General features: G+C 63.3%; 1 protein-coding gene across 1 annotated transcript; it reads right to left on the bottom strand.

Moving 5' to 3' along the window:
* Positions 1–1,508: 1,508 nt before the first annotated feature.
* Positions 1,509–15,942, bottom strand: BGN (biglycan). The gene is made up of 8 exons (XM_030806818.1): positions 15,718–15,942; positions 6,117–6,365; positions 5,676–5,788; positions 4,952–5,165; positions 4,419–4,529; positions 4,139–4,232; positions 3,877–4,015; positions 1,509–2,814 (listed from the first exon to the last, which is right to left on the bottom strand). Exons 2-8 carry the CDS (start codon positions 6,352–6,354, stop codon positions 2,617–2,619), a joined length of 1,107 nt encoding a protein of 368 aa, XP_030662678.1. The 5' UTR covers positions 6,355–6,365; positions 15,718–15,942; the 3' UTR covers positions 1,509–2,616.
* Positions 15,943–16,176: the final 234 nt, after the last annotated feature.

The following is a 16,176-nucleotide window of genomic DNA, read 5'->3' as shown; positions in this document are numbered from 1 at the left end:
GCTACATGGTTCATCTTCACACTGTGGTCAGGACCAACTGCTTTGAGGATGGAGCTCACCTTCCACCATGACCCAGAAGCCCTTGCAGGCTGTGACCCTGTGCAGCTCTGGGCTCCTGCCTGGGGGGCTTGGCACTCCAGTCCAGGCAGAGTGTGTGCTGCCCGCAGGGCACCCCCTGCTGTGTGGGCTAAGCACGCAGCCTGCAGGATGCCTTCCTCTGCGCTGACCACCCATATCACACTAGCTTGTCCCCCACCCACACTGCATCCCTGAGCTGGGACGGGTGTGATGAAGGTGCATGAAATGAGGGGGAGACAGAGAGGAGAGGAGGCACAGGAAGGATGGGAGGGAGGCAGGCAGAGTGGACAGATTCACGGGGGCTGTGTTGGACCCACTGAACACAGAGCCAGTGCCCCAAGACCCACTCGCAGATGAATGGGCGGAAGCCCCATCTTTCCATCTCTGCCAGGCCGTGGCGCTGGCTGCCCCTCCTCCCAGCCAGCGAGGGGACTTGCCCGAAGCCTTGACTCCTGGCCCCTGCCCAGTTCCCTTGCACCACGCCTGCCCAGCTCAGCAGACATTGCCGGGCCGTGGAGCATATGGTCCAGAATAGTGCTATGATGCTGATGGTGACATTCTATCACTGGGCCACCACACTGCGTGGCACCTCCTATCCCAGAGAGGAGAAACCTGGGGACGCCAGTGCGCCAGTGCCAGTCCAGGCGTAAAGACGCGGTTATGTGTGAGGAGCCAACACGCAGTGCCAGGCTGCCACTCACGTGGGCCCTGCCCACTCTATTTCTGTTGGGAGCCTGGGGCTGCCCAGGGAAGCCCCAGGTCCCGCCACCTGCTCTGAGGCTCTTCCTGCAGGGCCGAAGGAAAGCCACAGGCGGTAGCGTTGCTCTGGGGACTGTCCCCCTCCAAGCTGTCCTTTCCGGGACGACCTGTGTCCCCAGCATGCAGGCTTTCCCGGCCCTGACCTGGATCCTCTCTCTGGATGCTGTGGGTGCGTGAGTGTGCAGCCGATGCCAATGCCTTGCAGCCCAGGCTCAGCTCTCCCCGCACACACTGTGACCTGCCAGGGCGCTGGCTGGGGAGCCAAGGCCAGGCCAGCACAAGTGGGTGCACACAGCACCCTGCCCTGGCTCCATGGGGCCCCTTCCCTCCTGTGTCACTCCCTGGGTTTTGGCGGTGCCTCGTTGTGAACCCTAGACTCCGTGGAGCTGGGCAGGCCGGGCCCCGCTTAGATTTCCAGGCTCTAGCCTGGTGCCCTGCAGTCGGCGCGCTCTTGGCAAACACTCCACGCTGAGAGGGAAGGGGCCATTCAGGCCTGGTTGGATTCTGGAGCCCCGTCTCAGGACAGCTGGGGCCACGGAAGTGTCTAGAAGGGAGGGGAAACAGGCTAGCCCAGACCTGAGGGTGACGGGGCCCCTCTTCTGAGGGCAAGGAGCCCAAGGGCCAGGAGGGGCACGGAGAGGCCAGGCCGCCACAGGAGCAGTGCACGGAGCCACGTTGCACAGTGTTTCTTTAATGGAAAGCCAGCCACCGACCTCAGAAGCAGCCCCTCCTTGTGCTGGACCAGAAGGATAAGGGGAGACCTAGCCACCAGTGGGGGTGAGGGGGTTCTATGAAAACCGATGTCTGGGACTCTGGCGGGATGTGGGGCCTCTCCTCTCTTTGGGGCAGAAGGGCCAGGGCCTGACAGGCCTAGGGCTCCCCCCTTAATGGTGTCATCTGCGCGGGATGCTGGGCCTCCACCTCCTAACCTCCTCCAGGACTGTACAGGTTTGGGGGCAAGGCCTGAGCAGGGCAGGCTGGGGAGACCGCTGTCCCTGGGGTTTTGTGGGCAGGGGCTGGGTGCAGGCCGGACAGACAGAAAGCGGACCCAGCTCAAGGCGGAAGGCCAGAGGGTGTGGAGTGAAAGGGACAGGCGAAGCCAGGTTCGGAGAGATGGAGGAGACAGGCCACCAAGCTCAGAAGCAAGAAAGATCTGAGGAAGCACAAGACATGCACACAGAGAGAGAGAGAGAGAGAGGAAGGAAGGGGACAGAGAGAACAGAAGGGAGGACTGGTCGAAGGGCCAGTGGAGCAGGGGGCTGGGAGGGACAGGCCATGAACTTGCAAGGGGGCTGAGGGGAGCCGCAGAGTGGGGAGGGTTGAAAGGCCGGAAATGCATGAGGAGGAGGAACAGAACATGTGTGTCTGGACAGGTGCAGCAGCCCTGGCAGAGCCCACTGTCCCCATTCGTATGGGCCGCCTCCTGGCTGCTGACCCAGGGACTGTTCTCCTAGGACTGGAGCCTTGGACACTTGGGTTTGGGAGTGAATGAGAAAAAAGCTTCATGGGGTGCCTCTGGGTGGCTGTGGTGGGAGAGCAGGGGCAGCTCTGAGGCTGAGGGAACATGTGATGGGGGCCGGGCCTTGCGCCCACCTGCACCCTTGGGAGCCAGGGAGAGGCCGTGATGGGGCAGCGAGCTGGGTCAGGGACCCGAGGTGGGGGGCTGGGCTGGACGCAGCTGGGCCCTGGCTTAGCTTCCTGGCTCTGCCTCCCCATCAGGATGTCTGGCTGTGTTCCCCAGAGACCCTCACCGAGGCCCCGCGGTGGCTGCAGCTGCCTCTACTTTTTGTAGTTGCCAAACTGGATGGCCAGGCGGTCAGTGACGCAGCGGAAAGTGGCCGGCTGCACCTCCCAGTAGGGCACGGGGTTGTTGAAGAGGCTGATGCCGTTGTAGTAGGCCCGCTTCACCCCGAAGCCCACGGGACAGAAGTCGTTGACACCCACTTTGGTGATGTTGTTGGAGTGCAGATAGACCACCTGAGGGCAGAGGGGCCGGGTCACGTCCTCCCTCCCTCCACGCCAAGCCCGCTGCCTCAGGGAGGCATTTTGCTGTTGCCTCTGCACCCTACTTCAGGGGCCACAGCAGAGGCTCCCCGTTGTTGGGAGGAGCAAACCAAGGCATGGGCGTGTTCTTTGTGTGGGCGTCGGCCAGGATTAAGGCACCGGATGTGACCAGGGACCAGGATGAGGGTCTCAGGTGGGTCAGGTTGAGGACATGTGGGGGCGGGGCTGGGGTAGTGGTGCGTTTGGTGGTGTGGGGTGAAGGAAAGGTGGCCTGACCCTCGGGGGAGCACCCTCACACTCCATGGGGCATGAGAGGAGAAAGAGCCCTTGGGATGCCCTCCTCTTTCTTCCGGTCAGCAGAGGAGCTCGCCCTCTAGCGGCCCCTCCCACTCTCTGGAGCCACCGTCTTGCTGTCTCCGGGAGGAGCAGAGCTGGGCAGGCGAGGCGCCTGCTGGGTTGGGCTGGGAGCCCAGTGCTGGTGAACACGACAATGGCCACCAGAGGGCGCACTCGGCCCAGCATGGGCATGGCCTGCGCGGTGCTGGCTGGCAGCTGGTGCGGATGGGGGTGCTCCAAACACTTGTGGATGGAGCAGGGCTGGGCAAGACCAAGATCACTCAGCTGGCTGGGGGCTAGGCCAGGGATGGAAGCTCCAGATAGAATCCCAGGCAAGACCCTGCTCCCCCTCTTCAGCCTACTTCCTGCCCTGGGCTGTCACTGCCTTGGCACAGATCTGTGCACTCCCACGCCCACAGTTTCTCGACTCCCTGGACCCTGCCACATCTTTCTGGTGTCCGACCCACCTGGAGACCCTCAGGTCCAAGATCTACCAGGCTGCCTTGCTCGGTATCCACCATGGAGCGCCTGCTCCCTGCCTCCTCTGCACCAGCTGGGAGCATCAGGACCGCTCCCTTGCAGATGCCCAGAGCCGGTCGGTCGGGAAGGAGGGCCAGGGGGCTGAGGGACTGCCTGGGGACACGCACGCCTCCCGCAGCCCAGCCTTAGGGAACCTGGCTGTGCACGGCCAGCTCTCACCTGGAGGAGCTTGAGGTCTGGGAGCCCCGAGGGCACCCTGGCCAGCTTGTTGTTGTCCAAGTGGAGCTCCCGGAGGGTGGGCAGGAAGCTCAGGCTCCCGTTCTCGATCATCCGAATCTGGTTGTGGCCTAGGCCCAGCCTGTGAGCGGGAGAATGACACGGACTCAAAGGCTGGAGAGAAGGATGGGGAGCTGGGCGCGAGGGGCCACACAGCACTGAGGGACTCTGGCATCACCCTTGGGCGGTGCCCTGCTGGCCTCACCTGTACAGCTTGGAGTAGCGGAGCAGGTCCTCCAGTTCGATGGCCTGGATTTTGTTGTGGTCCAGGTGGAGTTCGTTCAGGGTCTCAGGGAGGTCTGCCAGGAGAAGAGGGCACGGGGGAGAATGCGGGTGCTGAGGGCAGGAGCCCTAGCTCTGCCCCAGGTGGCGGGAGGGGACTGTTGAGCCTTTCCCGGAGTCGATCGGGCCTATCCAGAGCCCCCACCCTGGCCATCTGTGCTGTTGGGGGTGAGGCAGGCGTGCGGGAAGAGTGGGCTTCCTACCTTTGGGGATGCCAGTCAGCTTGGCCTCTGAGATGCGCAGGTAGTTGAGCTTCAGGCCATCAAAGGCTCCAGGTTCAAAGCCACTGTTCTCCAGTGGGTTCCCGCCCATCTCTAGGGGAGAGACCTCATTAGCCCGGGAGCCTGGTGGTCCCTGCACAGCCCCGGGTCCTGTCACTTCCGGGAGCTCCCATCTCCTAAAAGCAGTTCTGCTAATTTACCGGGCTAATTGCAAACTCCTAGCTGTTCAGGACCGCTAGCCCCAGGACTGCTAGCTCCAGGGGGAGCAAGAGGAAAGGGAGGAGTGCCAGAGATGAAGACGGGGCTCCCGGAAGCCACCCGGCCCCTCTGGCCCAGTCTCCTCTTTAGCCATGGTGATCGCCTGCATGGAGGATTTGCCAAGAAATCCATGGATTTTCTTTTGACTGTTCTCAGCATACTCTTTCCTGAACTGAGCGTCTAAAGGTATCCCTTGGTCTCCCTTCCCCGTGCCTCGAGACAAGGCTCTGGAATGTTCTGGGAGGCCCTCAGCTCACCGATGCAGTTCATGTTCCGGAGCCCACTGAACACGCCCTTGGGCACCTTGCGGATGCGGTTGTCGTGGATGCGGAGCTCCACCAGGGAGCTGGGTAGGTTGGGCGGGATCTCCACCAGGTGGTTCTTGGAGATGTAGAGCTTCTGCAGCTTCCGCAGTGGGCTGAAGGCCTTCTCATGGATCTTGGAGATCTTGTTGTTCACTAGGACGAGGGCCTGAAGCAGGGCAGGCGGAGGAGGTGAAGGCACGGACTCCCCGCCCCACCCGCCCCTCTCTCCGGCCTTCCCGTGCCTCCCCAGCCCACTGGGCCTTGAGGAGGTCAGTCCGTGCTTGTGAGCAGAGTGCAGGGCAGGAGGCAGCACCCCGGCCCGGTCCTGAGCCCCAGCAGTGCCACCACTGCCTTGCTGCTCCAAGCCTCAGTTTCCTCACACGCACACTGGCTACAATGAAATCCGTTCTCCTCTGGTGCTGGGAGGAATGGCTGTGATGAAACGTTTTCAGCCACGAAGGGAGCCGAGCTGAGTGATCCGGTGCTGCAGCTGCGGTTGCTCAAACCCACATGAGTGAGCCGCAAGCCTGGGAGCTCCCATCACGGCTGGCTCCAGGCTTCACCCTGAAGCCCACGGGTCCCCAAACCCCTCTCATACCCCACACGTCCATGCACATGCACCCACCCAGACCCCTGCCCTCTGCTGTAGGCCTGCTGGTTCCTCCCAGCTCCTTACGTAGAGGTGCTGGAGACCCTTGAAGTCATCCTTGCGGAGCTCGGAGATGTCATTGTTCTGCAGGTCCAGCAGCGTGGTGTCAGGGGAGATCTCTTTGGGCACAGACTTCAGACCTAGGGGCCCCACCCCCATCACCAGCATGAACTTGAGACCTAGGGCCCCACCACCATCACCAGCATGAACCTGGAGCCATCCAGCCGACCAGCCCCACTGGTAGGGAGGACGGGGGACACACACACAGGGACACCGACGGGCACACGGGGATGCCACCACAAGTGGGCACAAACTGCACAGCTCACAGCCAGACGGCTGGACCCCTCCTATGCTCACATCATGCTCGCCACCATCCCACAGGACCGGCATGTGCCCCCTTCAGAACAGGCTCTCAGGCTGCGCCTGTGCCTCCCTGTACACCCCGCTCCCCATCACTCAGGGACAAACCCAGGTCGGAGCACTGAACCACCCGCAGGTGGCAGTGGCAGCCGAAAGGACACATGGCGCTGTAGGTGGGTGTGACAGAGTCCGGGTCCAGGACGCCCGAGGTGTCAGCGCCCGAAGCTTCCTCATCGTTCATCATGAATGGCCCATCGTCCAGGGTGAAGTCCCAGAAGCCTTTCTGCTCAAAGGGCAGGGCCTGGCTCAGGGCCAGCAGAGACACGAGAAGCCACAGGGGCCACATGGCGGATGGGCCTGGGGGAAGAGGCGGGGGGATCGTCAGCACCAGCACCCACCCATCTTCTCCATGCCAGGGGCTGGTGCTCCGTGTGTGTGGTGGCACTGCGTTCCCATACCTCACCAGGGACGGCCAGACCCTGGAGCGGGAGGCGGAGAGGGCGGAGTGTGGGCAGAGGGCTCCAGGCAGAAAGGGAGTGGATGCTGCTGGCAAGGAGGGTGCCCCTTCCACTCCACTCCCTTCACCCCTTCCACTACGCCCCTCCCCATCCCGGACAGGACTTGGCTTAATCAGGCGATGAAATGTCTCCTCATTGGCAAGTCTGCAGGCCCCCACGCCTCTGAGTCTGCCAGAAGCCTGCCTTAGGGTGGGGGCATCCATGAGGCTGCGTGGAGGAGGTGGAGGAGGAATCCTAGCCATTGGCCCTCAAGCGCTTTGAAGAATTCACTTTTGGGGACATCATTGTGGTCTCCTACCCGGGCCAATCCTTCCTTTGAGTTCTGGGCTCAGGGCAGCGTGGATGAAGTTAGTTGAGTTTGGCAACTCTGAGTTGCTTCCTACCTCCTGAGCCCCCCTTCCACCCTGCCCACTTTTCTCACAGACCCTCTAAGGCCAAGGTAGGGAGGCAGGGTGGAGAAAGAGGGAGTGTCCTTTGAGGCCACGGGCAAAGTTGGCTGAGACAGCACTGTATGGAGGCCCCAGAGGTGGAGGCCACGGCGCCCCCTACACTGCCCCGGGCCTTGGCTTCCTCCTCTGGACCACCCGCCCCAGCCCCCCGCCCACACCGCCTTGGCCCAAACAGCCCTGGAGCTCCCGGATCTGCTCCCACCCTTCCTCCCTGCCCACAGCCTCGGCAGCCCAGAGAGGCCCCCCGGGGGAGCAGGCTGCCACCAGGGTGGTAGGGCAGGGTCAGGCTTGCCTGAGTCCCCCCAGGCCCAGGCGGAGGGTGGGAGTGGAGGGGAAGCAGCCCTGCCCGAGCCTGCCCCCAGCACCCACCTCTGCTTGCCTCCTTCCTCCTCATCAGACACGGTCTCCCGTCCAGAGGCAGCCGGGAACGTGCCCTACAGGAAGAGGCTGGAGCCCGGCCTCTCCTACCACTCCATCCACCCTGACTCCTCAGCAAAGGCCCAGGTCTCACCCCAGCCTCACCTTCCCCATCTGCTAAGTGGGAATAAACATGCCTGCCCTGCTCGCCACCCAGCCTGGGGTGGCCCTCGGTGCATCTGGAGACGGGGAGCCCAGCTGGGCAGCAGGGGCCTCTGGCAGACCTGAAGCAGTCGCACGCCCATGACACCCTCACTTAGGGCCAGTACTAGCTGGGGAGGGGCTGTCTGGGGCTCCAGCAGAGCGAGTGAGCCCCCTAAGCCCAGCTGCCGCTTGCAGGGGTCTAAGGAGGCCGTGGGGAGGTGGGGGCTCTGCCCCCTAGGCCAGCACCCTATGAGCAGCCCCGCCCTGCCTGATGCTTCCCCCGTTGCCCTGGGGGCTGGGCTGGCTGCCGGGGGCTGCCGCCTTGGAGTCCTCGCTACCAGCGGGCCGGGGGCCTGAGGCCACTTCGGGGCCAGGTTGGGTCTGAGCACAAGCACTGTGCCTCCAGTTCCATGAAGCCCAGGGGAGGGTTGGGATGGAGGCCTGTCCTGTCGCCCCCATAAAGCGCTCCAGGGAGCATCTGCTGGCACAGGTCCCCCCTGCACTGGCATCCCCCCTAGAAGCCACCCATGCCCCCTCCCACACCTGTGGACAGAGGGGCCTGTGGTGAGGCTGTGGCTATAGCGGCTGCCAGGCCTGTGGAGTGGCCTTTCCGCAGCCGGCCCCAGAGCCCTCCTGAGCCCACAGGCCCTGGGCCACACTGCAAAGCGGGAGTCGGAGCCCAAGGCTTAGCTCAGCTGCCCCCTCATGTGGAGCTGGACTTCATGCTGACCCCTGGGGTCACCAGGAGGCCCCTGCTGGGGCAGCACCGAGCCTCCCTCATTCTTCTGAGCCTTGAGAGCCCACAATTGCAGCCCAGGGCCTGCCAGCACCAGGCCGGCCCAGCAGGACCTAGGGGAACCCCCCGGAGGGTCTTAGCCCCCAAGTAGGGAGAAGGCTCAACACTCACCTACCTGGATGGTGTTTCCCTTCCTCCGGGGCAGGGCAGGGCCTCCGATGCCTGCTGCCACTGTAGGACCCTCTCCCAGTGCCACTGGACACCCGGGGGCAGAAGGAGGAGGAGGAGGAGAAGCAGTAGGAGAGAACAGGAAGGGCAGGATGGAAGCAGGAGAGCAAGATGGAGTGGGGGAGGGAGGAGACTGCCCTGCCCCTCCTTGCCGACGCCCCTGCCAAAGCCGCTACCTCCCAGGGAGAGTGAGTCAGGGCTGGAACACCCCACCAGAGCCCTGGACAGGTGGGGTTGGGGTGGTCCGGCTGGGCCGAGGGGAGGCTGTGGGGAGGGGCTGGGGAAGGCTGAGGGGACAGAGGACCATCTGACCATGGCCAGCTTGGAGCCCCCCAGGACCCATGCATTGGCCTGGAGGAGGACTCTACAGGGACTCCTGCCCCGGGGCCAGGGGTCTCCCCAGGAGCTGGGACTTCCCTGCAGGCACTCCTGTTAGGGAATCGGGCCCTCCACCAGGGCAGGGGGCACAGGCGCAGGGCAGGCCAGTCACGGCAAGACTGGCCATCGGGGTCTCAGGTGGGTTCCCGGGACAAGCTGTGGGGCAACGAGGGCTCTGGAGGCAGGCTGCCTGATACGGTGGGATGTCTGGGGGGGTCTCCAAGAGACTGAGAAGGGGGCGAGGGGAAGAGATTCTCTCGGAGCGGGGAGGGAGGCTGAGGGCTGGGAGGCCCATACACCCGGGCCCCGTGACAGAGGCAGTAGGACAAGGTTTGGCTGGTTTTCCATGGCTCATGGCTGTGCCCAAACAGTGGGCAGGCTGGAGGGGTGGGGGCCGGGCAGGCTTCCCGGCACATCCCTCATTTCCCCTCAAAGAACTGGCACAAAACTGAGACCTCTCCCGAGGAAGGGGCAGGCTCCGTGTCTGAGGCCACAGGAGGCAGCAAGGGGCCCATGAAGTCAGAGGGAGCCAGGGAAGCCTGGGGGGAAGGATCCCCTGGAGCTGGCATGATGAGTATCCCCATTTTACGGACACAAAAGCTAAGGCCGAGAGACAGGCTCTGGTTTCTCCCAAGTCACTCAGCCTGACTTGGAACTCAGCTTTGGCGCCTCCAGGCCCTGCCTGAGCTCTCAGCTGTGCTCCTCAGCCACAGGGGCTCCAGCCGCGTCTCTGGGCCTGTGACAGCCTGAATGCCTGAGACTGGGGGTGGCAGTTTGGGAGGTCCTGGCAGTATAGGCTCAGCTGTCCTCCCAAAACCTGGCCCCTGCCTTCTCCCCACCACCTCACACCGAGCCCCTCCATCCTGCCAGAACATGCACACACACACGTAAACACACACACACACACACAGGTGCACACATACACATACACGCTCATATACATACACACATGTGCACACACACATGCACACACCTATATAAAACACACATGTACACGCATCCACACACATCCACATACATGCACGCATCCACACACATATACATGCACACACCTAGACACACACACGCACACCCATGTATATACATTCACACGCACATGATACACATATACACACATATATACACAGATGCACACACACATTCATGCATACATCTATACACATACATGCACACGTACACACACATGCACACATGCACACACGCACACATACACACTTATACACATGTACACATATACGCACATGCATACATGCACACGTGCACACACACATACATACCGGCACACATACACACGTATACACACATACACGTATGCACACACATACATGCACACATCTATACACACATGCATACACATTCACATATACATATGTATACATACACATATACACACATATATCCACACAGAGATAAGGCAGGCGGGGACCCCAGCCCAGGAAGCAGGAATACTCCATAGTCAGATCCTGTGAGATCCACGGCAAGTCCCTCCAGTCCTCAACTCTCCACCGCCACAACTGAGGCCTCTGGGCCTCAGTTTCCCTTCATTGGCCTCCCTGGGTGTGTCCTCAGGGACTTCAGGGAGGGTTTCAAGCCCCACCAAAGTGTGCCCTGAGCTCCCTGGATGCCATCTCTTTAGAGCAAAGGACAGGAGCAGCAATGGCATAAGCCCCAGTTTCGGCGACCGCAGGTGGGAGTGAGGGAGGAGGCTGGGCTTCCTGGAGCCTCCGCCCCCACCCCAATAGGGCCCTCCTTGTCTGCCCCTCTGAAAGCTAGCGCAGTCCTCTGCACTGGATTGCTCGAGGTCACAGCCAAACAAGACGCGTTGGCAGCCTCTGAGAACATGGAGGGTCCGTGCCAGGCATTCAGGCCAGGCCAAGGGCGGCGGGAGCAGGGCTTGAGGTCTGGCGGGCCCTGGGAGCTCGCCTGCAGATGGTGTGGCTCACAGCTGCCAAGTGGCAGACGCCGGATGCTGTCTCCGCAGCCTCAGCCCTGGGCGTCTGCCCCCCTGAGCAACCCGACCTGAACTCTGACACACCTTCCACGTGCCACCTTCCACGCAGCCCGGCGGGGTGCCTGGGACTGTGTCCCTCCTCCCCTCCCCTCTGGCCGCCAAAGCCTTTTGGGCCCAGTTTCAACCAGCAGCCTGGTGCTTGTGCCCCGGCTGACACCCGGCCTGCCCCCTGCCACTCTCCCAGGCCCCAGTCCACCAGTCCCTCCCCGCCGATGGCTCCAGCCTGTACTTGGGCATCAACCAGAGAGGGGATGTGTACCCTCCATGGCCTTGCCAAAGCCTGGTGTGTGCGTTCATCTGTGGGAGTGGCTGCCTGAGCGGCTGGGGGCTGGAGTGGGGAGGGGTGGACCCAGCCACATTCCAAGCCCCTGCCACTGTCCCAGCACGCCCTTCAGGCAGCCACGCTCGGGCGTCTGCTCCCCTTGCAGCCACGCGTGGAGGGGCTGGGAAACCCCGGCTCATCTGCTGCTCAAATCCTTTCCAGAGGTTTTCTGGCAGGGTGGCGACAAGGGTGGAGTTCCCCCTTGATGCGCCCAGCCACCTCCCACCTCTCTGTGCCAGGCCTTTGCAGCCTGTGGTGCCCATGTCAAGGTCCAGCCTGTCTCCACAGTTGGCGGAGTGCAGGACTCAGCCCTTCCCACTGTGCGCTCCTGGTCCTCTGCACACGGACTACTGCTGCCCCCTCCCACTCCCCGAAGAGATCCGGGGCCTCCTGCTAGAGTCTCCAAGGAAAAGGGAGGATGCTGTCACCTCTCAGAGGCAGAGCAGGGGACTCATGTGATTTCTTGACTTAGCCCCCTGCCGTCCCCCGTTGACTATAAAAAGGAAGCCATGCTCTCAGGACTTGATGAGGGGGTAAATTGAGGCTCAGGGTGTTGGCCCCAAACTCTTGCCCAAGGCCACACGGTGAGGAAACAGCAGAGCTGGGACTGCACACACTGTCTGTCTGTCCGTCTGTGTCCTTGCCCACATGTCTGGACCCACCCTCTCCCACTGCAGACGGTACCACAGGCCCCAAAGCTGACACGCCTCACACTCTCGGGGCTGTGGGGGGGCTCCCCTGGAAGCATGGCCCTTCTCTCTGGATGCCACCATCAGTAGCCTCCCTGTGGCCCACAGATCCAGAAGCCCCTCCTCAGCCCCAACACAGCCAGCAGGGCAGCCCCCGCCCAGCCTCTCACCTCTGCCTCTGTCTGCAGAGAGTCTCCTGGAAAAGCCATCGTCTCCCCAGGCGAGCACTTCAGGGCCCCAGGGAAGATGTTCCCGGCCTGTCCCCCAGAGCCTGGGGCCCTGCCTCCCTCCCTCCCTGGTACAGGCCCACCAAGGCCAGGAGGGGAGGGGAGGGTTTCCTGCAGCCCCTCCCTGCCGCAACCCGCTCTCTGCCAGGGGCTCGGGCTGCGCTGGGATTAGCCTCCTCCAGCCAGCCAGCCAGGGCGGCCCACAGCCTGCTTAGCTTCAGGCTCCTGGGACTGCTGGGCTCCCATGGCTGTGCGTCTCTCTGCATGAGGGCAGCCTCCAAGAACCATGGGATGGCAGTCAAGGCCAAGCAGGGACTCAGACTTCCAGAGGATAGAAGTCACACTGGCTTCCCAGGCTTCCCCTGCCTCCAGGTACAGGGCTGCCTTCTAATCTTGTGGCCACCCAGGAGTCTGCCCACTATGCTCCCCTTGGCCCATCTGAACACCTCAGGGACCAAACAGGGCTGGGATGCCCAGCAGAGGCAAGTTCAAGAGACCCACAGAGTCCGCTGGGCCCCTGGTCCTCCAGCTCATCTCAGGCCGGTGTTTAAGTGGAGCTCAGGCTTAAGATGCAGTAGACCGGGAGAGTTCCATGCAGGAAGGCTGGCTAGAGCCCCAGGCCCCTAAGCCTCAGAGATGAGCCCCTTGGGAATGGGCAGCACCTTCACCAGGCCTGCCAGGGAGCCGGGACCTGACCCTGCCCCTCGGGCTGGCTGGGATCAGAGCTGCGAAGGTGGGAAGCTGGGAGTGGGAGGGTTCTGCAGTCCTCGGAAGTGCCAAGGCTGGTGGCCCCTCCACAGCCACCCCAGAGGCTGCTCTGACCTAGAGCCATGACGGGGCGGGGGAAGAAGGCAAACGGCGGAGGGGGCAGCTGGGGCGGTTCCCAGGAGACTAGAGTCCCAGAAGGGGCTTCTGGCTGTGGGCTCCAGGTCGGGGAGGGGACCTTCTGGCCTGGAAGGGGACCTGGGGAAGGAGGAATGAAGCACAGGCCCCACCCCTCCAGAGGAGGTGGCCCCAGGCCTTCCCCAGGGAACCCTGGGAAGCTGGTTCTTTCTGGAAGGCTGGAGAAGGGCCTGGCCATGAGTCCTGGAGGCCACTTACGCTAGGCGGGCCTCGGGCCCGGAGGACTGAGCCATGCGCCCCCCCCACAGCGCAGCGCCTCTGCACACACCCCCCAACTGCTCCCTCTAAGACTTGCAGAAAGGGCTCTGAGTGGCCGAGCTGTGGCCCCTGGTCTCCCAGCCCAGCATCTGAGCAGAAGAGGACAGGAGCTGGGGCACTGATCGCCCCAGGCCCCGGCCGGCAGGGTGGGGGCCAGGGCGGGCAGGATCCCGGGTTGGGCTGCCTTCCGAGGGAGCCGGTGCCCACCCAGCGGCTTGCAGCCCAAGGCAGGGTGCCCTGGGAAAGCCACCACCACCCCCAGCCCCTCGGTGTGAGCAAGACCCCCAGCTGGTGTGTCCCCACCCAGCAGTGGGGTTCCCAGGCCTGTAGGGGGCTCGGTGATGGGCCTGGATGCTGGCGGGGCAACGTGGGGCAGGGACCAAGCTCTCCTGCCCACAGATGAGTGGGAGGGGGTCGTGGTGGGCATGGGAAGACCTTTCCAACCATCAGGGGTGTTGGGGAGTGAGCAAGGCAGGGGAAGGGCCCTGGCAGGTGGGGTGCCAGGGACCCCAGGGCTGTGGCTAGGCCTGTGGGTGGGGCGTGTGCTGGGGATTCTGTGGGCCGAGGACATGTGACTCCCCGGCAGGCTGGAGATGGTGGGGGGTGGGGGTGGGGGTGGGGATGGGGTGGGCCCGGGAAGCACTGGAGACGGCAGGGGGGGAGGTCCCCATCCCACCTCTATACAGGATGGCAAGGACTCAGAAGCCCTTGCTGAAGGCTCTGAGTGCTGTCAAGTGTGAACTCATTACAAACCCCTCCTCTGGGGACTTGGCGCTGTCACTGGAAGGGACACGCTATAGCTTTGTTTGAGTGACTCTGGAATGTTGCTAAAGACAGGAAACTCATTCTTGCCTTGGAAACACCCTCCTTCCTTTCCCAGACTCCCCATCTATGCGTTGGTAGGGTTAATGCCCACTGCCACCTGGGTCCTTGGGGCTTGAAGGTGGGCCAGGGAGGCCAGGGCTGCCACCCACAGCTGGCCAGCTTGCCATGGGAGCCCCCTCTGCTCCCTGGCTCACAACCTGCTCCCACCGCCCAGCCCTGGTGGCTTGGAGGCAGCCCTGCATCTTCCTTTCAATATACCCACACGGGCTTGCCCTCAAAGGCTCACCATACTGGCCCACAGTAGCCATACATGAGCACGCTCTGCACCAAGACACCCATGCTCATACACCAGCTCTGCTGGGGTGCGGCTGGCACCGGCGGCTGGGTGTCACCAGGAGGTGCTCACCCGCACCCCCGGGCGCTGGTCCCCGGGAGCCTTTCTGGCACGGGGGCAGGGGGGCTGAGCATCTCCAGCTTGTCTCAGTTCCAATTAGTTGCTATAGGGCAGAGAGCTGGCAGGCCAGGGAGGGGCGAGGGCACAGAAACAGGAGCCCCCTGAGGATGGGACCTGAGCAGTCTGGCAGCCAGGACAGCAGGAGAGAGGCCTGCCTACCAAGACAGACCACTGGAGACTGATGTGCCCTGTGCCCTGTGCCCTGCAGATCCCTGGGCCCCCTGCTCTGCTCAGCAGGAGCTCAGGCACCCAGCCCCACCCATGGAGCAGTGAGGGGGCGCTCCCCTCCCTGGGCCTTCCAGGGCACTCTCTTGCTCCCTCTCCTGGGTCCCTTGGCAGGCCCCTCTGGGACCCCAAGCCAGGTCCGCCCTGGGGAACATGGCACAGTTGCCTGATTTTCTCACCTTCCCCTCCCCATCCATTCTGAGTCCCAGTCCAAGGGGGTCCTGGAAACAGGCAGGGCTGAGCCACCGAGGGCTCCCAGGACCCAGACTTCTCACAGAGGACGTAGAGGCAGAGCGTTAACCTGGGGGTGAGCGAGCGAGGAATATCTGGGCAGGGTGCCTGGGGCGTGCCTGGGAAACTAAGTCTTTCAGCCCATGCCAAGGACTGGCCTCGGGCAGTGCAGCGGAGCACTGCTCCTGGGTGCTGAGCTCGGTGGGCACTGGGCGGTCCTCCCCGAGCCGACCCAACCCGGGCCAGGCGCCAAGCCCTGGAGCAAGGAGGCGCCTGGGCAGAGCGAGGCTGAGGGAGTGGAGCATGCGCCTGGGACTTGCAATGATGAAACAGGGCCGTTGGCAAAGCTGGGGTGCCAGTCACCCAGCCACGCTCTAGGGTGGCAGCCAAGAAGACGGACCCCGAGTGGGAGGCAGAGAGACAAGAGCTGGATGAAGCAGAGCAAGGTCAGAAGGGAGAGGGAGAGGAAGGGGTGAGGGAAAGGTGCGAGACGAGGCAGAAGCCTGACAGGGACCAAGGGGACCGCAGGGTGGCGATGAAGGGGCGTGGATCAGCAGCCTCCAGAGAGCACTGGGGAAATCTGTGGACACCCTCGGGGCACTGGGGACAGCAGGACCAGGGCTTGGGACAGCGGAGGCAGCAGGGCCAGAGGCATCTCTGGGTTGCTGAGGAGGCAGCTTGAAGCCAGCCCTACCTGGAGAGGGGAGGCGCCAGGCGCAGGCTGGCTAGTTGGCGGGCTGGGGTGGTGGGCCGTCCGCGCGTCTATCTGTCCGGTCTGTCCGGCGGACTGAAAGCAGCTACTCACTCCTGGGCAGTTTGTGGAGAGAGGGAGACAGAGGCGGCGGGAGGGAGGCTAAAGGCTGGGCAGGCGGGCCGACGGGGAGGGGACGGCGGGGAGAGGGCGGGGAGGGAGGAAAGGAGGGAGGGGGCTGGTGGGGCGGAGAGGGCGGGCGGGCAGGAGGGGGCAGGCTTCCCGGCCCCCCTGGCAGCTTCAAAGGGAGCAATTTTCTTGTAGACGGCTGGACTAGCTGAGCCCCCGCCCCCTCGCCCCCACCACCTCCCCACCCTCCCTCCCCGGCCTGGGGCAGACACCAAAGGAACGGACACACTCGCACTCACTCAAACAAGGACCCAGAGAGTCGAACTTTCCACT

This window comes from Nomascus leucogenys, chromosome X (genome assembly GCF_006542625.1).
Source record: "Nomascus leucogenys isolate Asia chromosome X, Asia_NLE_v1, whole genome shotgun sequence".
NCBI classification, from domain to species: domain Eukaryota; kingdom Metazoa; phylum Chordata; class Mammalia; order Primates; family Hylobatidae; genus Nomascus; species Nomascus leucogenys.
This window is presented reverse-complemented; position numbering and strand designations above follow the sequence as displayed.